General features: G+C 44.0%; 1 protein-coding gene across 3 annotated transcripts in view; it reads left to right on the top strand.

Annotated features, from left to right (window-relative positions):
* Positions 1–25,644, top strand: part of LOC122561323 (CREB3 regulatory factor-like) — a 94,663-nt gene that overhangs the window by 15,511 nt on the left and 53,508 nt on the right. Inside the window, exons 1-3 of one of the 3 annotated variants that reach the window (XM_043713018.1) lie at positions 10,661–11,901; positions 16,769–16,987; positions 25,157–25,282. In XM_043713018.1, the coding sequence (XP_043568953.1) occupies positions 16,979–16,987; positions 25,157–25,282 (135 nt within the window). In that variant the 5' untranslated portion in view covers positions 10,661–11,901; positions 16,769–16,978. Of the gene's footprint in view, positions 1–10,660; positions 11,902–16,044; positions 16,988–25,156; positions 25,283–25,644 lie in introns of those variants that run through there. The other 2 variants (XM_043713017.1, XM_043713016.1) reach the window with 2 other exon arrangements.

Genomic DNA, 25,644 nt, shown 5'->3' on the forward strand with positions numbered 1-25,644 from the left:
CGCTGGCCCCAAAGTGCTCCCCCACTGACACCTCAGTCACCTGCCCTGCCTTATTTCCCAAGTGTAGGTCAAGTTTTGCACCTTCTCTAGTAGGTACATCCACATACTGAATCAGAAAATTGTCTTGTACACACTTAAGAACTTCCTCTCCATCTAAACCTTTAACACTATGGCAGTCCCAGTCGATGAAGATATTTCTATTCTTGTGTGTGAAATCAGTATGTGGGCCATAAGTAGAGTTGCTGATCAATCCAATGGGGAATTCATGAAACCCCGTCCACCCAGTGAGTGGTTACAATGTAGGATTTAGTAATAGTTAGAATGTAGAACTTTCTACCACAAGGGGTAGGGATAGTTGAGTGAGAAGCATAGATGTATTTATCTAACTTTCCATTAAATAAGAGGGGAAAGGGACAGAAGGATATTTTGATAGGGTTACATCATAAAAGATGGAACATGAACATCAGCGTGGATCACTTTGGCCCAATTTTACAGTTTGTACTTAACTACAGGCGGCACTGTGGCTCAGTGGTTAACACTGCTGCCTCACAGCACCAGTGAGATCTCCGGTTCGATTCCAGCCTTGGGCAACTGTCTGTGGGGAGTTTGCACATTCTCCCTGTGTTTGAGTGGGTTTCCTCTGTGTGCTCCGGTTTCCTGCTACAGTCCCAAGATGTGCAGGTCAGGTGAATTAGCCATGGTAAATTGCCCATAGTGTTGGGTGCATTAGTCAGAGGGGCTGGGTGGGTTACTCTTCGGAGGGTCAATGCAGACTTGTTGGGCTGAAGGGCCTGTTTCCACACTGTAGGGAACCTAATCTCATTTGGTCTGGGCAACAGTTTTCAGAATGATGAAGGGGAGATAATTGGCTGACATATCACAAGCTCCACCCAACTGATCTCTTCTACTTTCTAATCAACAATGGTATGAGGGAATGAACAAAGATATAAAATAAAGAATTAACATTTTATTATTTGTAAAGATGACCTTAAAATGCGACTGGAAGTTCAGTCTCTTTTGCTTATAGTTGGGATGTGTGCATCATTGACAGCAATTGTTGGCCATCCCTAATTGCCTTTGAATGGTGCCTTGCTTGAGCCATTTCAGAGGGCAGATAAGATTCAACAACATTGCTGTCGGTCTAGAGTCAAGTGTAGGCCAGATGAAACCAGATTTTCTTCCCAAAGCCCACTCATGAGCCCTGTGGGTTAATGTGACACACCTTTTATTTCAGATTTACTGATTAGTTTAAGTTAACTCCCCCCCCCGGTTGTTGTGGTGGGAATTGAACGTACGTTCCAGAAGCATTGTTTCTGCTCTCTGGGATTACTCGTCCAGTAACATTACCAATAAGTACTGTCCCCCATTAGAACACTATCTACTTGGCTAAGAGTACGTGAGCTTGCATTCAAAGTAGTCAGCATGGCCCAGGCTGCTATTTGCTAAGGAGCATCCTTTTGGATGCTTTTTAAACTCTACAAATTATACCCAGAGTATGTCTCCTTTTCTTGGCAAAGTAGAGAAAGAAATAAGAAAGAACAGCCTTGAACTTATATAGCAACTTCCTTGACCTCATGGACATGCCAAAATAGTTCACGGCTCCTGCAGATTTGCTTTTAAAATCAAAAAAAGTGTTCTGTGGATCTCTTGCTCTGTATCTTAGTCCAGGGTTATATTGTATTACCACGACAGACAACCTACCATTTAGCCTAGGTGGCTATGCCAGTGGTTATCTTCCACATGAGTTCCAGACAGTCTAGTTTCCTCCGTGATCTCTGTCCCCTCTTCTGATGTCTGTGTATCCAGCTTTGCTACAACCATTCGCATATCAGAACACGTTCTCCATCCTCAGCAATTTCTGTAAAGAACTTTCTCCAACTCTTGCTATTGTTGACTGTATTCTATCATCAGTAGATCAGAGAGAAGTAGTTTCTGCAAGTAGAATCCATACAGTGTGCAAAGAGGCCATTTAGCCCATCAATACCATACCAATCCTCTGAAGAGCATCCATCCTATTCCCGTAAATTCATATTTACAATGGCCGATCCATCTGACCTGCACAGCTTTGGTCTGTGAAAGGAACCAGAACACTGCAAAAATGTACACACACACACACACACACACACCCCTGCTGTGAGATAGCAGTGCTAACTACTGTGCTACTCCAATGCTATCCATGCTATCAAAACCTTTGAAGACTTTTATCCCTGCTTTTCCAGTGAGAAGAGTCAGTATCTCCTCATCAGATTCCGGTAGCATCTGTGTGAATCTCAAAAGCATGTTTCATCTCTATTTTACAACTGATTTATTTTTTTTTCAGTCTGCCTTCCTGCCCTCTCTCTGGAGTTTCAATATCCTATTTGAAGCATAGCGACCAGAACTGCAAAGAAAGGTCTTATCAAAGTTCTGTGTAATTTAACATTGCGGAGTAATGGGACTAACATCAGAGTCTGTCTCATGGTGATACATGATCATCAAAGAAAAATCTGGAAGGGAGCAGAAGCTCTAATAGAGTCCTGAGAGAATGTGTGGGTAGATCAAGCTGTAAATTAAGTGATCTTGCAGTAAGCTCCATGCCCCTGAGCAGTATTGTTTAGGGTGACTAAATAAAGTTAGACCCAATGCGTAATTCTGTATTTGTATTCCTGCAGGAATTGTCTCCAACACATTCACTCTTGATTCTATCACCAACAGATCAGATAAAAGCAGTTTCTCCACATCCACACTGTCGAAACTTCTATGTTCTATGTTCTAAAACACTTCCTTCCTTTCGAAGATTTCTATTGATTCTGTTCTGACTCTTTGCTCTTCCAGGAAAAAGAGCCAAAATTTTCTCTGTCTCTCCTGGTCGGATTCTGGTAACATTTGTGTGAATCTCAAAGGCTTTAAATTTGTTTTGCAATTAATATTTTTTCCAATTTCTCTCCCTCCCCCTTCCTTGCTTTAATAGTTTCTCCCTTTAAAGTCAATTTGTTTGCATTGCCATTTGGACTCCATTTTTCCCTAAATTCAGCTTCCACCATCCCCTGCGTGACCTATCCTCCCTCCTTTTAAAGTGCGTGTTGAGAACACAAGGGCTAATTTGACCCTGTTCCCATGGGATATGATTTTATTCAGAACGCTCTTGCGACGCAGTGGTGGTGTCACTAACTCTGGACCTGGAGGTCTGGAGGGTGTTCAAGTCCAGAGGTGCACCATGACATCTCTGAACTGGTTGATTAAAACATATCTTCTCAAGGTGTAGACATTGCTAACAAGGCCAGCCCAATCCTCACTGCCCTTAAGAAGGTGAGTCGCTTTCTGGAATCCAACTGAGTGACTTGCTGGGCCATGTCAGAAGCAGTTAGAAGTCAATCACATTGAGGGTCTGGGAGTCACATGTAGGTCAGACCAGGTAAGATTGGCAGACTTCCTTTCCGAAAGGATATCAGTGAATCAGATGCATTTTGATGATGGCCTAGCAGTTTTATAGTTAATGCTTTATTCCAAATTCAGTTATTTGGATCTGAATTCCCCATCTGCCCTGGTGAGAACTCTAGTCTCTGGAAATTTAGTCTAAACCTCGAGATTACTAATCTAAAGTATACAGCCATTTTCAGCTGCCACATCCACAGCATAAAGTGGAACATGAGCAGAAAGTTGCTATGTTTCTGCTGGATTGAATCTTCAAGTTTGAAGATTCGTAGCAGTATACATTGCCAGTGACTGCCAACATGGCGTTGGGTAGACAGTTGCCATCCCCACCTGTTCTAACCTCGTCTATGGGGCCTTTTTGGTCTACAATAATAGAGTAAAGTCACTCTAGTCTAATGAGAAAAGGCTGTTTGTCTTGAGCAAGATATAGAACATAGAACAGTACAGAACAGTACAGGCCCTTCAGTCATCGATGTTGTGCCGGCCTTTTATATTACTCTAGGATCCGACTAATCTACCTACCCTTCATTGTACTATCTTCCATGTGCCTATCTAAGAGTCACTTAAATGTCCCTAATGTATCCAACTGCTGGCAATACATTCCATGCACCCACCACTCTCTGTCTAAAGTACCTATCTCTGACATCTCCCCGAAACCTTCCTTCAATTACCTTAAAAGTATGCCCCCTTATTATAGACATTTCCGCCATGGGAAAAGGTCTCTGGCTATCCATTCTGTCTATGCCTCTCAACATCTTGTACACCTCTATCAATCAACCCCATCCTTCGTTGCTCCAATGAGAAAAGTCCTAGCTCCCTCAAGCTTTCTTCATAAGACTGCTAGCAGGTGGGACTAGATTAGGTTGGGATATCTGGTCAGCATGGACGAGTTGGACCGAAAGGTCTGTTTCCGTGCAGTACATCTCTATGACTCTATGATATACCCACCATTCCAGGCAGCATCCTGATAAATCCCCTCTGCACCCTCTCTAAAGCTTTCACATCCGTCCTATAATGAGAAGACCAGAACTGAACACACTATTCCAAGTGTGGTCTAACCAGGGTTTATAGAGCTGCAGCATAATCTCGTGACTCTTAAATTCAATCCTTCTGCTCATGAAAGCCAATACACCATACGTCGTCTTAACAATCTTATCAACCTAGATGGCAACTTTGAGGGATCTATGGACGTGGACCCCAAGATCCCTCTGTTCCTCCACACTGCCAAGATTCCTGCCTTTAACCCTGTATTCTGCATTCAAATTCGACCTTCCAAAGTGAGTGACTTCACACTTTTCCAAGTTGAACTCCATCTGCCTGTCAATGTCCCGTTGTAACCTCCAACAGCCCTCCACGCTATCCACCACTCCATCAACCTTCGTGTCATTGGCAAACTTACTAATCCACCCTTCCATTTCCTCATCCAAACCATTTATAAAAATCACAAAGTGCTTAGGTCCCAGAACCAATCCCTGCAGAACACCACTGGTCACTGAGCTCCAGGCTGAATACTTTCTGTCTACCACCGCTGTCTGCCTGCTATGGGTCAGCCAAATCTGAATCCAGACAGCCAGATTTCCTTGTATGCCATGCCTCCTTACATTCTGAATGAGCCTACCATGGGGAACCTTATCAAATGCCTTGCTAAAATCCATGTGCACCACATCCACTGCTCTATCTTCATCAACGTATTTTGTGACATCCTCAATCGGGGACGAAATACATTGGTAAGATAGACAATGCTACAAAGACTGAAGAGTCTGAGAATGTTCTCTTTTTTTTTGAGATTCTGAGATTCCTTGCCTTTTGTTGCCTAGTCCCAATAGCATCATCAGATTGCATGGAACTTAATGCAGAGTCCAACATTAACCATTTCAGAACTATTATCTAAGACGGCGCTTGTGTTAAACAAGGCAGGGAATAAGAACCCAACCTCTTCAGCTTCACAGTCATCACCTCAGATTAAAATTGCTCCCTAGTAGGATCTTCACAGGAAATCATGGTGAGATAGACCTGCCCTCTACCTATCTGCACCTCTTTGCAGTTGCCACTAGGGCCTTTGGTAGTTGCAAATTTCCTGAAAATTGTGATGTTAGATCGAGAGACAGTGATTGCTATTTCTGCAGCATCAAAACTGCAGTGTGCAGCACTGAGCTTTTTGATAGACCCCTCTTGGCACAAGCTCATATGTCTATACAGCCACTTGGCATTTGGGGTTAACCAAACCAAACATGTGGCTGAAGTAAGTTGAATTTTTGCAGCTTTTTTTTGCATGTTGCTTGTTTAATCAAGGAGCTGTTTGTTTAACTGGGATTGTCTTGAGTATAGGCCAAAAGCTTGAGGGAATGTTACTTATTTTTCATTGGTGCCCAGTATATCGTCTGCATGCTTTAAGTAGGGCAGTTAATTTCTTTGCCAGTTGTATTCCTTTTTAACCTGACCCTTTTGACTTTGTTGCTAGCTGTGGCGTTGTGACATATCTTTTTTGTTTGTTTGTGGGTAGTTTGTGTCGCTGGCTCGGCCACCATTTATTTCCCATCCGTAATTGGCAATAGGAATGTTAAGGGTTAATTGCACTGCTGTGGATGTGGAGTCACATGTAGGCCAGACTGGATACGAATAAGCAGATATCCATTTCCTTTCCTAAAAGGCGTTTGTGAACTGGATGGTTTTTTTTTTCAACAATGGGCAGTGATTTTGCGGTCGTCATCCCACTAGCTTTTTAGTCCAGATTTTTATTGAATTCAAATATTGCTATCTGCTGCAAGTAGACAATGTGCTGTGAATATTTACGCACCATGTAATTGAGACTCTCTGGAGCAGTTATAAATGGGAATTGTGGTCAATTGTTTTCTGAGCTAAATATGGTGACCATAAGCTCAAGTGACATTTGTATAGATCAGCAACCATTTCTGAGTAAACACGATGTTTGAAATTGACTGTTGAATGTTTAGCGTAGTCGTTTCCCATTATAACTTGGGAGGCAAGATACTTTAGATTTCCTTTCAATCAACCTGCTCAGATATTATTGCACATCACCAGAGTAGGTGGGACTTGAACCTAGGTCTCCAGTCCCAGAGGTAGAGACATTACCACCAGACCATGAGAGTTAGGACAATATGTTTTAGATTAGATTAGATTAAATTACATTACAGTGTGGAAACGGGCCCTTCGGCCTAACAGGTCCACACCAACCCGCCAAAGCGCAACCCACCCATCCCCCTACATTTACCCCTTACCTAACACTACGGGCAATTTAGCATGGCCAATTCACCTGACCTGCACATCTTTGGACTGTGGGAGGAAACCAGAGCACCTGGAGGAAACCCACGCAGACACAGGGAGAATGTGCAAACTCCACACAGTCAGTCGCCTGAGGCGTGAATTGAACCCAGGTCTCTGGCGCTGTGAGGCAGCAGTGCTAACCACTGTGCCACCGTGCCGCCCTTTCTTTGCCTCCAGTTCCTGTTAAAATTTCCATCCCTGCTCAGGGCCCCTGTTTTCAGGATAATTATCAACTGTGATACTATTGTTGGCAAAACACCTAATGAGCATTGCAACGTTAGCCCTTTTTTAGTTGTGAGGTGTCCCTCCTTACCCACGCCTCCCCCAGTCCCGTCCCTCTTGAACAGTGCGTTGAAGGTCAAAGATCACACAACGCCAATTTATAGTCCAACAGGTTTATTTGAACAGCAAGCTTTTGAAGCCCCTGCTTTTTCCTCAGGCAGCTGTTTAACAGGATCTTAAAAGGGAATAGAGAAGCAAAGAGGCTTTCATCTCGAACTTGATTTGCAGCAGATACATCGCCCCTTTCCCTACCTCCTCTATTAGTGACCTAAAAGAAATTGAGAAGAAGATGGACACGTTCTGGCCTTTTGTGTCGTCCTAATTTTCCTCGTGTCCTGCCATTGGCAGCTGTACCTTCAGAATGCTCCTTTTTAAGAAAAGCTATTCAGTTAGTCACAGCCCACGAGGTGCCATGGCGTAAATGGTGGCCATTTGGCCCATCGTGCCTGCACTGACTCATTAAATGACAATCATTACTCAAATCAAGATTAGAGTGGTGCTGGAAAAGCACCGGAGAAGCAGGAAAATCGACGTTTTGGGCAAAAGCCCTTCATTCCTGATGAAATGCTTTTGCCCGAAACGTCGATTTTCCTACTCTTCGGATGCTGCCTGACCTGCTGTGCTTTTCCAGCACCACTCTGATCTAAACTCTGGTGTCCAACATCTGTAGTCTCCACTTTCGCCATCATTACTCAAGTGCCAATCTCCTGCTTTATCCCCCACCATAGCATTGCACATTATTTTTATCCAAATAATGATCGAATACTCTCTTGAATGTCCCAGTTGAACCTGTCTCAACCACTTTTCCAGGCAGTGTATTCCATACTCTAACTGTTCGCTGAGTGAAAAAGCTTTTCCTCACTTCACCATTGTTTCTTTTGCAGTTTGTTTTACATTTATGCCCTTTTTGTTTGTGTTCCTTTTACGAGCAGGAACAGTTTCTCCCTCTCTGTTCTGTTCAAGCCTGCCCATTGTTTTGAGAAACTCTGTCAGAGCTCCCTTTAGCCTTGTTCTCTCTAAGGAGAGCAGTCCCAACTTCTTCAGCTGATCGTCATGAATGAAGTTCCACATTTCTGGAACCACTCTTGTAAACAGTTTCTGCACTCTCTCCAATATGTTCACATCCTCCTAATAGTGTGGCATTCACAACTGGACACCATACTCGAGCTGAACTCTTATGCCCAAGCCCAACCTTTGTTTTCTCTGCCCCTATTAAGAAAGCCAGGGTTGTGTTACTCACCATTCTCTCTACCTGTCCTACCTGTTCTCATCCCATCCTGCTCTTTCCCTGTAGCCCTGAAAACGTCTCCTTATTTGTGTTTGTCAAATCCTCTCTTTTGTCCTGACTTCTTCACCCCTGCTGCATTCAAGATCACCATTTCCTGCCTAACAATCCCCCCCCATTATTTTCTGTATTCTTTCTGGGGCAAGATCCTTAGAATCCCTACAGTGTGGAAACAGGCTATTGGGTCCAACAAGCCCAATCCACCCAGACCCATCCCTGTATTTCCCATGGCTAATGCAACTAACGTACATATTGCTACACAGCGCTTTAGTATGGCCAGTCCAACTAATTTTCACGTCTTTGGACTGAGAGAGAAAACCGGAGCACGCGGTGGAAACCCACTGGGAGAATGTGCAAGCTCCATGCAGACAACAGTAAGAATGCCACGAGGCCATCACCTTCTCCAATTGAAGAGGAATTTCTTCACCCAAAGGGTTGTAAATCTGTGGAATTCCCTGCCCAGTGAAGTCGTTGATGCTACTTCAGTAAATGTTTTTAAAGCTAAGATAGATTTTTTTTTCAAACAATGAAGGAATTAACGGATATAGTGAGAGGGCGGGTAAGTGGAGCTGAGGCCCTAAAAAGATCAGCCATGTTCTTATTGAATGGTGGAGCAGGCTCGAAGGGCCAGACAGCCTACTCCTGCTCCTAGTGCTTGTGCTTGTACATAATTGCCCTTGAGTTGAAGCTGGGCCATTTCAAAGGGCAGTTAAAAGTCAATAACTTTGACCTGCCTCTGGATTCTCATGTAGAGTGCAACAGGTCAATTAAGGTATTAGTGAATCAAATGGGTTTTCACTACAATTGATGATTGTTGTCGTGGTCATCGTTATTGAGATTAGCTTTTAATTCCTGATTTATTAATTGATTTTCAGTTCCACTAGGCACTGTGGTTCAATTTGAACACAGAACATTAGCTTGGGCCCCTAGATTTCTAGATGTTTTGGAATCAACCTGTTCAGAGATGTTATTACTAACCTCTGGAGCAGGTGGGATTTGAACCTGGGTCTTCTGGCTCAGAGGTAGGGACACTACCACTGTGCTCTGAGTACCTTCACTGGATTTCTAAGCCAGTGAAGTAAGAGTACACCACTGTCTTTCCCCCTTGTTAATTTACCAGTTGTCTTAAAATTTTATCTGTCAACATAGCCAACTGTCCCACACTGATTCTCAGTTGAAGCATTTGAGTAGGAGTTCACAAAGAAACGACGGATTCTTTACAAAGTGGTAGTGTCCCCCTCTCTTGCCTTGAAGCAATATTCCCTCAAAGCTGGTTGGCTGCGTATGTAACTCTTGAGTTAAGGGATAAAGTCAGTTAACGAAAAAAGGTGGTCTGGAGGCCCCTAGGAGGATTTTGAAGGTGAGGAGAAATGTGCAGTGAATAAAGAGGCGTTTGTACTCACACCTTCAACCACCTTGGCACTAAGCCCTGGAACCTTTTCCTAATGTTCCTGACTTCCATACCATTACCTCCTTTTAAAGGTGTTCTTTTCTTAACATAAAACATTGAAAGTGCCCTGTTGGCATATGTTAATAGGCATTAAAAAGTACCTTGGCATGCGTTACTTATTAAAGGTTATTTTATAAATGCAAGTTTATTGAGGAAAACTGGGAATTCAAAAAGCAGTAGAGGCATTTTTTTTTTTAAAAAAAAGCAAATATCTCCAACCACTTCAGAGAGCAATAGTAGTTGGATGCTTTGGAAATGTTTCAGGAAAGCATATTCAGTGCTGGAGACTGTTCTTAACTAGAGATCTTTTACCGTTTGGCCCACCAAGCCTATGCTGATTCTTAGTCCTTATTTAGACCTGCTACCTATCGCCCATACATTGCTTCTATTCCTCTGTTCACCTCCCGTTCACATGTCTATCAAGATATGCCTTAAACATGCCTGCTTCCACCACCTCCACTGGCAGTGCATTCCAGGCACCCACCACCCTCTGTGTGAAAATGTTTCCCTGCACTACTCCCCTAAAGGTGCCCCTTCTCACCTTGAACCCATGCCCTCCTGTAGTTGACCTTTCCACCCTGGGAAAAAGTCTCTTTCTATCCAACATATCTATGCTTCTCATAGTTTTGTAGACCTCTAACAGTTCGCTCCTCAGCCTCAGTCTCGCCAGCGTGAACAATCTGAGTTTATCCAACCTCTCCTCTTAACTAAAACCCTGCAGACTAGGCAACATCCTGGTAAACCTTCTGTGCACCCTCCCCAAAGCACCCATGTCCTTCTGGTAGTGTGGCAAGCAGAACTGCATGTAATATTCCAAACGTGGTCGATCTAAAGTTTAGTAGAGCTGCAGCATTGTTTGCCAACTTTTATATTCAATGCCCCAATCAATGAAGGCAAGAGCCCCGTATGCCTTCTTGATCACCAGAATGGTGATCAATAACTAGTGGTGTTCCACAGGGATCGGTGCTGGGACCTTTGTTGTTTGTATATCTGAATGCCACTAGTTACTGATCTCCATTCCGAAAAGTGCTCTTCCACCGCTACTGTGTCATCTTAGACCAAGACAGTTTTATATCCATCTAGCCAGTTCGCCATGGATCCCATAAGACTGCACCTTTTGCATTAGTCTGCCATGAGGTACCTTATTGCATGCCATACTAAAGTCCATGTAGACAACATCCACTGCCCTTCCCTCATCAATCATTCTTTTCACCTCCTTATAAAAACTCAATCAAATTGGTGAGATATGATCTTCCCTACACTAATCCATACTGCCTATCACTAACCAGTCCAAGCACTTCCAAATATGAACAAATCCTGTGTCTCAGTATCTTCTCCGACAGCTTCACTATCACTGCTGTCAGGCTCACCAGGATTACCAGAATTATCTCTGTTTCCATGCTTAAGCAAAGGAACATCATTGGCCAATCTCCAGTACTCTGATCCAAAGATATCTGTTAAGGCCCCAGCTATTTCCTCCCTTGCCTCCCACAGTATCCTGGGATAGATCCTGTTCAGCCCTTGGAATTTGTCTATATTAATGTATTTCAAGACACCCGACACTTCCTCTGTCATTATGTTGCCCTGAGCAACAGTATTCACACACCTTTCCCTAACCTCAGCATCCCTCATGTCCCTCTGTTTAGTGAATACTGATGTAAAGAACTCATTTAAGGATCGCACCCATTTCCTCTGATTCGACACATAACCTCCCGCCTTTATCCTTGAGTGGGCCTACTCTCTCCTCGCTGCCCTCTTGTTCCTAATGTATATAAAATGCCCTGGGATTATCCTTAACCCTGTTGGCCAAGGACATTTCATAGCCCCTTTTAGCCCTCTTTAACTCCCTGTTTCAGCCTGTTGTATTCCTCAAGGACTTTGTCTGTTTTTAGTTGCCTTGATGTTTGATATGCTTCCTTTTTTTTGACTCAGCTAACAATTTCCCCTGGGGAGGATGTCAGGACTGCAGAAGCCTCATTCCTGATGAAGAACTTATGCTCAAAACATCAATTCTCCTGCTCCTTGGATGCTGCCTGACTGGCTGTGCTTTTCCAGCGCCACACTGATAATTTCTCCCACCATCCAAGGTTCCTGAATCCTGCAATTCCGGTCTTTCACCTTCACAGGAACATGCCTGTCCTTCACTCTCATCAGCTGGTCTTTAAAATATTCCTACGTGTCAGATGTGAGTTTACCTTCAAACAGCCAATCGTCATCCTCCAATTCTTGCCTGATTCAGTTATAGATCGCCTCTCCCCAATTTAATACTTTGGTCCGAAGTTCACTCTTATCCATAAGTATCCAAAAACTTACAGAATTATGATCACTGTTCCCAAAGTGCTCCCCCACTGAAACTTTGGTCACCTGGCCGGGCTCATTTCCCAATACCAGGTCCAGTAAGACCCCCAGCCTTGTTGGATGACTCTCATACTGTTTCAAAAGACCATCCTGCACACACCTAACAAATTGCACACTATCCAAAACTCCAGCACTAAGCAAGTCCCAGTCAATATGGGGCAAGTTAAAATTACCCACCACCACAATCCTGTTATTTTCACATCTTTCCACAGTCTGACTACATATCTCTTGGTCTATCTCTCGCTGACAGCTGGGAGGTCTTTAGTACTATCCCAGCACTGTGATTGCATGCTTCGTATTCCTGAGTTCTATTCGTAATACAAGATCCCTCCAGGGTGTCCTTCCCCAACACAGCTGTGGTATGCTCCCTAACCAGTAATGCAACTTCCCCCACCTCTTTTGCTTCCTCCTCTGTCCCATCTAAACATTGATATCCTGGAACATTAAGCTGACAATGTTGTCAGTTTTTCAACAATGTCTCTGTGATAGCAACATCCTAATTGCATGTATTAATCCAGGGTTTTACCTGTTAGACTTCTTGCATTGAAGCAAGTACACAGTCCAAGCCTCCAGTTCCACTGAGCTCAGCAACCTCTTCCTGACTGCTCTTCCTCTTAGCTATGTTTTCCTTAGTCTCAAGCTCTTTCCCAGTCTTGATATATACTGACCTGCTACTCCGGTTCCCATCCCCGTGCCATGCTAGTTTAAACCCTTCCAAGTGACACTATGGAACCTCCCTGCCAGGATATTGGTGCGTCTCCAGTTTAGATGCAACCCATCCTTCTTGTACAGGTTCCACTTCCCTGGAAGACATTCCAATGATCTGCATATCTAAAGCCCTTCCAGTTACCACAGCTCTTTAGCCACATGTTCAATTGCACGCTATCTCTGTTCCTAGCCTCAGCAGCATGTAGAGTAATCCTGAGATTACTACCTAGAGGTCCTGCTTTTCGGCTTACTACCTAACTCTCTGAATTATCATTGCAGGACCTTGTCACTCACCTTAACCATGTCATTTGTACCAATATGGACAGTGACATCTGTCTGTTTACCCTTCTAGTTCAGGATGTCCTTACCTGCTCAGAGAGATCCAAGACCCTGGCACCAGGGAGGCAATATACCAGCCTGGGATCTCTCTCACTGCCACAGAAGTGCCTATATGTGCCCCTGAATCTCCAATAACTGTTGGTCTCTCCCCTCTGTACTGCAGAGCCAGCCATGGTGCCACTGTTCTGGTTGCTGCTATTACCTGGTGGGCCATCCCCATCATCAGTATTCCAAGCGGAAAACTTGTTTGACAGGGGATCCTGCACTGACAGCCTGCCCCATCTAACGATCAACCATCTATCTTCCTTTACCTTGGGTATGGCCGTGTTTCTCTAACTTCTATCTACGCCACTGTCCGCTATTTGTATGCTCCTCAGTGTCTCCAACTGCCGCTTAAGCCGATCTGTTTGTTCGATGAGCACCTGAAGCTAGGTACACCTTCCTGCAGATGTCGTTATCAGGGATGCTCTCAGTGTCCATGATTGATCACATCTTGCAGGCAGAACACAAGGGCTTTTGCCAGAAACGTTGATTTTCCTGCTTCACTGAGACCTGCTGTGCTTTTCCAGCAGCACGCTCTTGACTCTGATCTCCAGCATCTGCAGTCCTGACGTTCGCCTAGAACACAAAACCCCACCAACTGACATGAACAACCCTCTATTGGCTGTTAGTTTACAAGTTAAATCTTAATTAGCTCCCTAAAAGTTACAGTTATAACTTCCTAACGAATAGCCCCCAATAACTTTTTTTGGATTCACTTCGCATGTGGTCACTGCCTTCGTTTCTCTCTCTCTTTCTTAAAATGCCATTGTTTTGATTTTTTTTTTCTCCCCAAAGTTCCAAAACAATGCAACATCTTACAAAACGTAACTACTGCTCCTAGAATTCGAGGAAGTCAACTCCAACACCTGAAAAAAAAATCTCCATAAGGAGCAGATCTTAACAGCCACAGTTTCTTATTATCTTCCATCTTGGATTACCCAGAATCCTCTTAGATCATATGGAATACAGGGGAGAACTGGCTCAAAGGTAGAAGGCAGAGGGTGATGGTGGAGGGTTGTTTTTCAGACTGGAGGCCTGTGATCAGTGGTGGGCCACAAGCTGGTCATTTATGTAAATGATTTGGATGTGAACATAGGAGGTATAGTTAGTAAGTTTGCAGATGACACCAAAATTGGAGGTGTAGTGGATAGCAAAGAAGGTTACCTCAGAGCACAGTGGGATCTTGATCAGATGGAATTTAATTTAGATAAAAGTGAGGTGCTACATTTTGAAAAGGCAAATCAGGGCCGGACTTATACCCTTAATGGTAAGGTCCTGGGGAGCTTTGCTGAACATGGAGACCTTGGAGTGCGGGTTCATATACCTTGAAAGTGGAGTTGCAGGTAGATAGGATAGTGAAGAAGGCGTTTGGAATGCTTTCCTTAATTGGTCAGAGCGTTGAGGATAGGAGTTGGGAGGTCATGTTGCAGCTGTACAGGACATTGGTTAGGCCACTTTCAGAATTCTGGTCTCCCTACTACAGGAAAGGTGTTGTGAAACTTGAAAGGGTCCAGAAATGATTTACACTAATGTTGCCAGGGTTGGAGGATTTGAGCTGTAGGGAGTGGCTGAATAGGCTGGGGCTGTTTTCCTTGGAGCGTCAGAGGCTGAGCGGTGACCTTATAGAGGTTTATAAAATCATGAGGGGCATGGATAGGGTAAAGAGACAAGGTATTTTCCTGGGTTGGGGTACTCCAAAACTAGCGGGCATAGGTTTAAGGTGAGAGGGGAAAGATTTAAAAGGGCCCCAATGGGTAACATTTCCACACAGTGTGGTGTCTATGTGGAATGAGCTGCCAGAGAAAGTAGACCATAAGACAGGAGTAGAAGCAAGGCCATTCATCCCATCGACTCCACTCTGCCACTTAATCATGGCAAAAGAAAGTGGTGGAAGCTGCTACAATTACAGCATGTAAAAGGCATTTGGATGGGTGTATGAATAGGAAGGGTTTATGGGGATATAGACCAAACACTTGTAAATGAGACTAGATTAATTTAAGATATCTGGTTGACATGGACAAGTTGGTCTGAAGGGTCTGTTTCCGTGCGATACAACTCTAGGACTCTATAAACTTAATCATGATCTGAATTTCCTGTACTAACCAGAAGATGAACCAACTTGTATAATTATAATAATTAACTAACTTATATAATTAAAGACTTATACAGTTAAAAGTAGGGACTTGGGCAGCATTGTGGAACAGAGAGACCTGCGGGTTCAGGTGCATTTTTCCTTGAAGTATGCGCCACACACAGACAGGGTGGGTAAGAAGGCATTCAACACGCTTGCCTTCATTGTTCAGACCTTTGAGTTTAGGAGTTGGGACATTATACTGAGGGTTATACAGGACATTGCTGAGGCCTCTTCTGGAATACTGTGTCCAGTTTTGGTCTCCCTGTTATAGGAAGGATATTATTAAGCTGGAGAGGGTGCAGAAGAGATTTACCAGGATGTTGCAGGTATGGAGGGTTGGAACCACTGAACCACCATGCTGCCCCTAGTTATAAAGAGAGACTGGATAGGCTGGGACTTTTTTCACTGGAGCTTAAGATTAAACCTTGACCTTGTCGAGGTTTATAACATCATGCAGCGTACAGATAAGGTGGATGGTAGGGGACGTTTTCCTAGAATGGGGGTTTTCAAGACTAAGGGGCATATCTTTAAGGTGAGAGGAGAAAGATTTTAAAAAAGACGTGAGAGGCAGATTTTTTACACTGAGAATGGGTCATTTGTGGAATGAACTTCCAGAGGATGTGCTGGATGTAGGTACAGTTACGATGTTTAAAAGACATTTAAAAGACTTAAAAGATAAGTACATGATATAGGCCAAGTGCAGGCAAGTGGGACTAGTTTGGTTTGGATTTATGGTAGGCATGGACTGATTGGACTGAAGGGTCTGTTTCCATGCTGTATGACTCTGTGACTCTTTAACGTACTAACCGTTTAGAAAGACTGAGACACACTTACATTGTACTGCAGTGAGATCCCTTCACCCAGGTTGTGTCGCATTCTAAGTTTGGAAAACTTGTGACCCAGAGATGTACAAGCCTAAATGCTGCAGCAGGCTGGCAAGGTGATAAGAGAGAATGTTGATGTTTACCCAATGTTCCTTTTACTTTACATTTCAAAAGAAAAGTTTGCGGTCAAACATTTGTAGCCAAGTAAGATTCTTCTACAAACGTGTTTATCATGGTCCATCAAATGTTTTGATTATTGGCTTTATATTTCCCGTTTTGGAGGTAGATGTTATGAATTGATAAACCTGCTTTAACCTGTGACGGCCTGTCTGTTTTTGCAAAATGTTATTTCGGGACAGGAGGCTGTGCAGTTTCTTGTATTCCCTGAAATAGGTGCTTAATCAGACACTGCCCTCTTTGTGACAGAGAGCTTTGAAGGGGATTCTGCGTTCATGTGATTTGACTTGATCCTGCTTTAACTGTGCCAGGTTGCAGTCTGTAGCTTTGGCGGCTTTGATTGTTTGTGTCGAAGACCTCAACCTTTCTGATCGAAGTAATGAACGTCAAACCATGTATTTCTTTTCAAATATAGTGTTCCAACCCCCCCCCTCTCTCTCTCTCTCTCTCTCTTTGCTCCCCCTTCATAGAGCCAACATTGAAGAAATCGAATACTGCCAGATGGAACAGACTTGAGCCGTAAATAATTTTCTTTCTAATCGTCCCTGATCACCGAACTCCTACTGTCCTTGGGGAGTTTTGACCGATTCGTTTTGCTGTAGAAAGCATTTTCGTGCCAACTGATTTTGGGGGCCTGCCACATTTTGTTCCTGTTCTGAGGCACCAACTTAGGCTCGGTCATGCCACAGGTATGAGCTTCTCTGTTTATTCTTAACATACTACCCTGAACGCCTCACCTGCCCTGCCTAGTTCTGTCTGTTGAATGGGTGAGTGAGTGAGTGAGTGAGTGAGTCTGTGTTTGTGTGTGCGTGTGTCTCTCTCTCTCTCTCTAGTAAAATGTATACATTTGCCTCTACATAAAGAAGGGGCCTAGAAAATCCAATTTCTTGACCCTTGTCTTGTCCATCTTTGTGACTCAAACTTAATCTGACCACGCATGTGCACACGTATGGGCAGAAATGGTATTGTCACCACTTGCCATAATCTTGTCGAGTGTGTTTTTAAAAAATTGTTTACTCATGCTGACCAGCATCCATTGCTCATCCCTAGCTGCCCTTGAACTGAGTGGCTTGCTCAGCCATTTCAGAGGGCAATTAAGGGTCAACGCATTGCTGTAGATCTGGAGTCACACCTAGGCCAGACCAGGTGAGGATGGCAGATTTCTGTCCCTCAGAAATGTTAGATTTATTGGAAGGGAACAGGCTCCATTCAGGTTAATGGCAAAAATTTTGTTTTTATTCATTTTTATTTCAACATTGTGTTAATTACAATGAAATGTTGTGGTTGATAGGAAAGCCTGTTTGTGTGCTGGCAGATGGGCATGTCACAAAGCCTTCAGAATGGACAAAATTATTTCTCTCATGCCCTCTCCTTATTTCCTTTGATTCTGATTTCTGTTAGGGAATAACACTAAAAGAAGGACCTGCGTTTCCATCAGCGTCTAGTCTCGCACCAGGGACTTGAGCGCAAATTCTAACTGGGCACTCCAATAAAGGACTGAGGGAGTGCTGCAATGTTGCAATTGCCACTTTTCAGATGAGGTGTTTAGATTACTTACAGTGTGGAAACAGGCCCTTCGGCCCAACAAGCCCACACCGACGAGCAGCCCACCCAGACCCATTCCCCTACATTTACCCCTTCACCTAACACTATGGGCAATTTTAGCATGGCCAATTCACCTGACCTGCACATTTTTGGACTGTGGGAGGAAACCGGAGCACCCGGAGGAAACCCACACAGACACAGGGAGAATGTGCAAACTCCACACAGACAGTTGCCTGAGGCAGGAATTGAACCCGGGTCTCAGGCGCTGTGAGGCAGCAATGCTAACCATTGTACCACCGTGCCGCCCAAAGTGAGGCCCAGCATGCTGTCCAAGATATATGTAAAAGTTCCCGCAGTGCTACTTTGAAAGCGAGCAAGAGTGAGGGGGGATTAGTGTTACCCCAAGTGTCCTGGATTGATGCTTATTCCTCAGACTACACTGCGAGATTGTCATGATCAGATTACTATTGATGGAATCTTCCCCTATGCAAATTGCAATGCATTCTATATTATATTGATGACTGCACTGTGTGCAGGTTTCAAACTGCTTTGGGAACATCCTTAAGGTGTGAGAGAGACAGTGATAAGAGCCTTTCTTCCCCTGGGAAAATGAGATTGGGTCTTTCTACCGAGCTTGCTCAGTTGACAGATTAACGGAAACCCAACTGCCTAGGTTAGATCGCGGTAGAAAAGTCCAAAAATCCAGAAGATTGCCAAGTTTAGTTGCAGAGAGCAACATAACCAAGAGCAGACAATGGATGGAAAGACCATAACGGCCCCTTCTTTATGTAGAGGCAAATGTATATATTTTACTAGAGAGAGAGAGAGAGAGACACACACAGACTCACTCACCCACCCACCCATTCACCAGACAGAACTAGCAACAACTGAAAGAGAAAATGTAGATTAAAAACACAAAGAGGATAATCAGATGTGTGGATCACATTAAGGTGTGGACTGAGGCTTGAAGAAAGCCCGAGAGAAGGGAGACATAAGCCCACGATGTACACAATGAAAACAAATGAATGAATGAACTCCAGTGCTATGGAGAGAAACATTCCTGACCCCCTGCTCAGTGACCTGCCTGGATGGGGATCACCTTTCTCTGGATGGTACGAGAGTGTGCAATTTTCTTTTAGTCATTCACCGGATTTGGGCATTGCTGGCTGGACCAGCATTTTATTGCACATCCCTAGTTCCCCGTAATGACTGGCTTGCTCAGCTATTTCAGAACATAGTTCTGGAGTCCGCCACATTGTTTGGAGTTGCCTGTAAACCAGACCAGCTGATGGATTTCCTTCATTTAAAGTGAGCTAGGTGAATCAACAATGGTCATCATTACATCATTAACTCCAGACTTGCATTGAATTCAAATTCTGCCATCTGCTGTGGTAACATTCGAACCCTGGGTCCCCCAAACCATTTCCTGGCTCGCTGCATTGATAATTCAGCAACAATTAGACTACCCCCTTCAATGCTCCCTGTCTGGGCTGACAGTGGCTGCCTTAGGTTTGCAATGGAACTATTTCATTAGGGAACAACAGCCACGGCTGACGTTGACCCCAAAGCAGCTGTAGCACAAGGCAGTCCTGAGTGTCAAGTTTCTTCTCCGCCAAATATAGTTGAACCTCTTCCTCTGGCTACTTGCCAGACCACCTGCAGAAGCTAAACAAAATAACAAACCCCACTTAGCAATTGCTGCAGTGTTTCCTGGAGAATAGTCCGACCCGCTGCAGCTCAACTCAGATCAAACCAGGAGGAAGTTGTAGTTTCTATCTGTTTTATTTTGGTTTGCATCGTCTAATAGACCTCCTGACCTCAGTCTGCTTTTGGTTGCAAGTATGCATGTGTTTGTCTGTCTGTCCGATGTGACTAGTTCCTATAGCTCATGGGATCCCAAGGTATTTACTTATTCAAAGTTGACCTTTCCAATTGCCTCTTCTTACTTTTCCATATTATGCAAATAAGAATATTTTCGAATTTTTTTTTAAAGTCTTGTGTTGGAGGATGTGCACATGGCATTGCTTGATGTGATCGCTTTACCTTGCTGCAGACAAGCTTTGTGTGATATTTAGTTTCGGCAGAGGTCTACAGGATACCTACGGAGGTGAATTGGAAAGCAGTATTTGGCAGGGAGCATAGCTTGTAATGAAGAGAGATTTCAAAGGAAGTTAAGTAGGTACACCAAGGAGGAAGAAGTAGGCGATTCTGATGGTGTGAGTGAAGGGGCTGTGCAGAGCATAAAGGCTTAGAGACTGGTTTTGCGCTCTTGAGTTCTATATGTCTTTGAATAAAACTGAGATGAATTGCCCAATAAGGGACTATCATTTTCCAATTTAACATTAAACATCTTGAAGTGCTTCACGCCCATTGAAGTGAGAATATTATTGTTGTTGTGGGTGGTCAGGAGTAGAAATAGGGTTTAATGAGCCTCTAGATGACTCTGAGTCATGTTGTGATGCGACTATGATCGTATTTGGCAGGTAAGGGGAATTTCCTAGAAGGTTAGAACTAGAAAAAGCTCTGAAGCCCCATCTACCTATTGGTTACTAAACATTTATCCAAAAGGAGTTTATTTTTAATAATTGTAGGTTGCCACTGTTGATTTGTTACCCATCCCAAATTACCCTCTGAAGTGAGTGGCTTGCTGGATCATTTCAGAGGGCAGATAAGAGTCAATCACATTCTGGAGGCCTGTCTGGGCAAGGACAGCAGATTTCTTAAAATAGAACAAAACTGCAGATGCTGGGATACAGATCATTCGGCAGTTAGGAAGGCGAATGCAACATTGGCATTCATTTCAAGAGGACGCGAAAACAAGAGCAGGGATGTACCACTGAGGCTGTATAGACCACATTTGGAATATTGTGAGTAGTTTTGGGTCCCATATCTGAGGAAAGATGTGCTGGCGTTTTAGGGGGTCCAGAGGAGATTTGCAAGAATGATGCCAGAATGAAGGGCTAGTCATATGAGGAGTGGTTGAGGACTCTGCATCTGTACTCAGTGGAGTACACCTGTTCACTGCAGCCATTTGCTCATTGGAGCCAGTCCGGGCGAGGTTCACTGGGCTGATACTGGGAATGGAGGGACTGTCTTATGAGTTGAGGTTGAGTAAGTTGGGCCTGTACTAACTGGAGGTTAGAAGAAGGAGAGGTGACCTTATAGAGATGTATAGGATTCATAGGGAACTTGAAAGCTTTCAATGCAGAGAAATTGGTCCTAGACTCTCTCTGACAAGGAGAAACAAAGAGCATAATCTCAGAATGAGGGGTTGCACATTTAAGACATTTAATTCTCTGAAAGTTATGGATCTGTGGAATTCTTTACTGCAAAGGTTGTAGATGTTGGGTTGTTAAGTGCATTTGAGGCTGAGAAGCAGATTTTTTTTCCTCCGTAAGGAAATCAAGGGTAATGGGGAATAGCCAGGAAGTGAGTTGAGGATTATTTGATCAATAGTGATCTATCTGAATGGGGGAGCAGTCTTGATGGGCTGAATGGCCTACTTCTGCTCCTACATCTTATGGTGTCACCCTCCAACCTTTACTGCTCTGTAAAAAAAAAAGACACTTTAGGATTGACAGTGTGGGCAACCTGGCCTTCTCTAGACTGCTTTGTGGCAGGAACTTGCTTTAACCTCGGAGAGGTGTTTTACTGGACTTTTCTGATGCCATTTACTGCTCAGATTAACCCGCAATGAGGATTTCATTTGTCATCACCTACATTTGGAAATGGTGCTCTGAGGTGTTAGTTATCACCTGATGTGCAAAGGAATGCAGGTTGTCACCCAGTTATTAACACACAGTGATGATGGGGTTTCTGCACTATCAGGAACTGAGGAACACAAAGATATAAACACATGGAAACTAGGAATAAGAGAAAACCACTCAGTCCTTCAAATGATCATGACTAATCACCCAAGCTGTGCCCACATTCCCCTCATAGGTCCTTTAGCCTGCAGAACCAAGTATTATCTCCTTGTTTAAAACAATATTTTGGCTCTAAATGCCTTCTGAGGCAGTGTGTTCCATAGGCTCGCCACTCTCTGGGTGAAGATTAGAGTGGTGCTGGAAAAGCACAGCAGGTCAGGCAACATCCAAGAAGCACCAGGAATTCCTGATGAAGGGCTCCTGCCCGAAACGTCAATTTTCCCGCTCCTCGGATGCTGCCTGATCTGCTGTGCTTTTCCAGCACCACTCTAATCTTGACTCAGATCTCTGGCATCTGCAGTCCTCACTTTCGCCTACTCTCTGGGTGAAAACATTTCTCCTCATCTCAGTAAAGTCAGCTGAGGGGCAGATTGGGAAGAGTTGAACACTTAACATACCAATCATCTGGCAATCCTGAAACAATCCAGCCAAACTTGTCTTGATTCCAGTCAACACTCATTGAAAACCATTTGAAGCCATTTGTCTGCGACCTGTCTTGTGCTCACAATCCCACACATAGACTAGAAAACAACGTTCAGCCTCAACTCTTCCAGTTTTAGATCTCAAATTACTGGTGTGAACTTAGAAATAACTATGCAAGGGGCATGTCCTGGATCAATAAATTCACCTCTCGAAGCAGGTTTTAATCCATCAAGTCCTGAAGGATTTACTGTAAGCATTTATGCAGCTTACTGCCGTATCTTCCAGTCCTCTTTCCCTTTCTCAAAACACTAACAATTTGCATTTTGGTAGCACCTTCAGCTAGTGTAAGAGAGAGCACACAGAAAGGGTGCTGTACTACTAAGAGATAAAAAGGTTTACAAGGATGTTGCCAAGGTTGGAGGGTTTGAGCTACAGGGAGAGGCTGAATAGGTTGGGGCTATTTTCCCTGTGGTGTTGGAGGCTGAGGGGTGACCTTGTAGAGGTTTAGAAAATTGAGGAATGTGGATAGGGTAAATAGACAAAGTCTTTTCCCTGGGCTGGGGAGTCCAGAACTAGAGGGCATTGGTTTAAGGTGAGAGGGGAAAGATTTAAAGGGGACCTAAGAGCCAACTTTTTCACGCAGAGGATGACGTGTGTCTGGAATGAGCTGCCAGAGGAAGTGGTGAAGGCTGGTTCAATTAAAGCATTTAAAATGCATCTGGATGGGTATATGAATAGGAAGGGTTTAGAGGCATATGGGCCAATTGCTGGCAGGTGGGACTAGATTACTTTAGGATATCTGGTCGGCATGGATAAGTTGGACCAAAAGGTCTATTCCATGCTGTACATCTCTATGACTCTATGATCCCAAAAGCTCAAACAGAGAGACTTGATAAACCTCTTTTTAAGGAGAGAGGAGAGTTTTAGGAAGGAGGTTCCAAGGTTCCGGGTCAAAGCGACCGCCCATGTTGGCACAGAAAAAACCTGGGCAATTCAAAGCTGGAGATGGAGGGACAGAATTCTCTGCGAGTTGTGTGGGCGGGAGGAGATTACAAAGATGGAGCCAGGTGATTTGAGCAAAGGATGAGAATGTTTAAATCTGACCTGTTGCTGTACCAGACGCCAATAGATTGTAATGCAAACGTAGTTCAGCTGCTGTGACCTACTTTCAGATTTCTAAAGGACTCACTGTCTGCTTTATGTTTCTTCGTAGTTTGCGACCACTGACATTATCTGTTATGTCCCTGACTGTCAGCGATGCCCACAGCCTTTTAAAGGATAAACAGGGTAAAAGATTAAGGATTACAAATTTGCCGAGACATACCTGATTTTCTTTGAGAATTTTATGGAATTATAGAATCCCTACAGTGTGGAAGCAGACTATTTGACCCATTGAGTCCTCGCTGACTCTCTGAAGAGCATCCCACCCAGACCCTATCACCCCACATTTCTCATAGCTAACCCACCTAGTCTGCATATCTCTGAACACTGGACAATTTAGCACGGCACATCCTCCTAACATGCACTTTGGAAACCGGAGCACTCTGAGGAAACCCACACAGACACTGGGAGAGTATGCAAACGCCACACTGACTGTTGCCTGAGGGTGGAATTGAACCTGGGTCCCTGGCACTGTGAGGCAGCAGTGCTAACCACTGAGCCACCATGCTACTCTCAATCTAGATCTTTCCATCTACCTGAGAAGGCAGAGAGGGACAAGGTTAAATATCTCATTCAAAGGCCTTTTGATGGTAAAGATAAAGTCCCATATTCCAAAAGAACTATCAAGCTGTTCTTTCATTAGACTGATGGTGAGGACTTATGAAGGACTTCCTGATGAGTCGAAACATTGACTCTCTTGCTCCTCGGATGCTGCCTGACCTGCTGTACTTTTCCAGCGCCACCCTGTTTGACTCTGACTCTGCAGCATCTGCAGTCCTCACTTTCTCCTGATGATGAGTTTAACCTGAGAGTCTGAGCGCTGAGGTTGATAACTTGGTGGTGACCTTAGCCAGTGTAGGAATTGATTCTGCGCCATTGACATTGTTCCGCATCCCAAAGCAGCCGTCCAATCAACTGAGCTAACAAGATAGGGTCTGCAATGTACTGTACTGCCTGAAGATGTAGGATGGGGAGCAGATACCATTGAGGCATTCGAGAGGGGCATTGGATGATTATTTCAGCAGAGGCTATGTGCGGGAGTCACAGGGAAAAGGCAGGGCTTTTGCAGGCAGTCACGATGGTCATTTGAAGAGCCTACACTGAATGGCTTCCTTCCCATGGCATAGTACGTCTGTCATTCTGAGAGCTGACAGCCAGCCTGCATTCTGGTCTCTGCATAAGGGTCTGCGAGTTGAGCTGCGCTAGAGTGTCACACACCAGGACACACCTAAAAACTGAGTGAGTGACTCCCGCTTCCCTGTTCATCCTGTAGCTAAAGCAGCAAAGTAAAGCGTCCTGCATCGTCATTTTCAAAATATATGTCATATCCAATTACACATGATGCTTTTAATCCAGCTCTAACTATCTCCTGGAAGTATGAGTCACCGTGATGCTGCCACGGTAACCTGCAAAGCCCTGTAGTGCTCTTAAGTGCTCGGAGTGCAGCAAGCCTTTCCTTTGTTGCATCAGTTAAGCATGTTTTGCTTTCTGTACTGGTTGCAAAGGATCCCATTGTCAAAGGATTTGCTGCCAAAGAAGATCAGGAGTAAGAGCCAGCAAAGGGCTAATCTAATGGAGGCTCACCTCAAAGTGCAGCCAGGGTGTGACCAGATTGCTTTAATCCTGCCGGGATTTACAAAGCAAATCACCATTCTGCCTGACAAAGGATTAGCAAGTAGGTGATTCTGGCATCAGCAGTTGCTTTGCTCATGATCCGTTGGGGGCAGGCACTGTAAATGTGTATTTTTTTTAATGAGTACATCTAGTTGTGAACTCTAATGATTATTCTCCTCTTTCTCTCAGCCCAATGTTAGTGGGATGGAACCTGCCTTCGGAGATGCTTTTCGAAGTTGCTGCATCTACTCATCCTTGGACCAGACTGTTGCTAGCCCAGACAGCAGTCCGAACTCTGGCTTCCTGTATGAACAGGTGTGCAGACCACAAAAGGTCTATTTGTAAAATCTCTTCTTTAGACAGTAGCTTAAGAATCCCACAAATCAATGGTCAATAAAGTGTGTGCACTGCAAATCATCTAGACTAATAATAGTGCTTCTGCAAATACATCTGTGTCAAATATGTGTGAGCAAATATCTGAGAATCCTGCAGCAAAGGAAGAGATTACTTAGTCTGTAGTGCCTGTGTTAGGTTTTTAGAACCATCCAGTTCTACTTCCCTCTCTCATTGTCATAGTTCATTCCACACAGGAACCACTCCCTGTGTAATAAAGGAATTGCCCCTCATGTCTTTGTAAAATCTTTCTCCTCTCGTCTTAAAAATATGGCCCCAAGTAT

Source organism: Chiloscyllium plagiosum, chromosome 22 (assembly GCF_004010195.1).
Source record: "Chiloscyllium plagiosum isolate BGI_BamShark_2017 chromosome 22, ASM401019v2, whole genome shotgun sequence".
NCBI classification, from domain to species: domain Eukaryota; kingdom Metazoa; phylum Chordata; class Chondrichthyes; order Orectolobiformes; family Hemiscylliidae; genus Chiloscyllium; species Chiloscyllium plagiosum.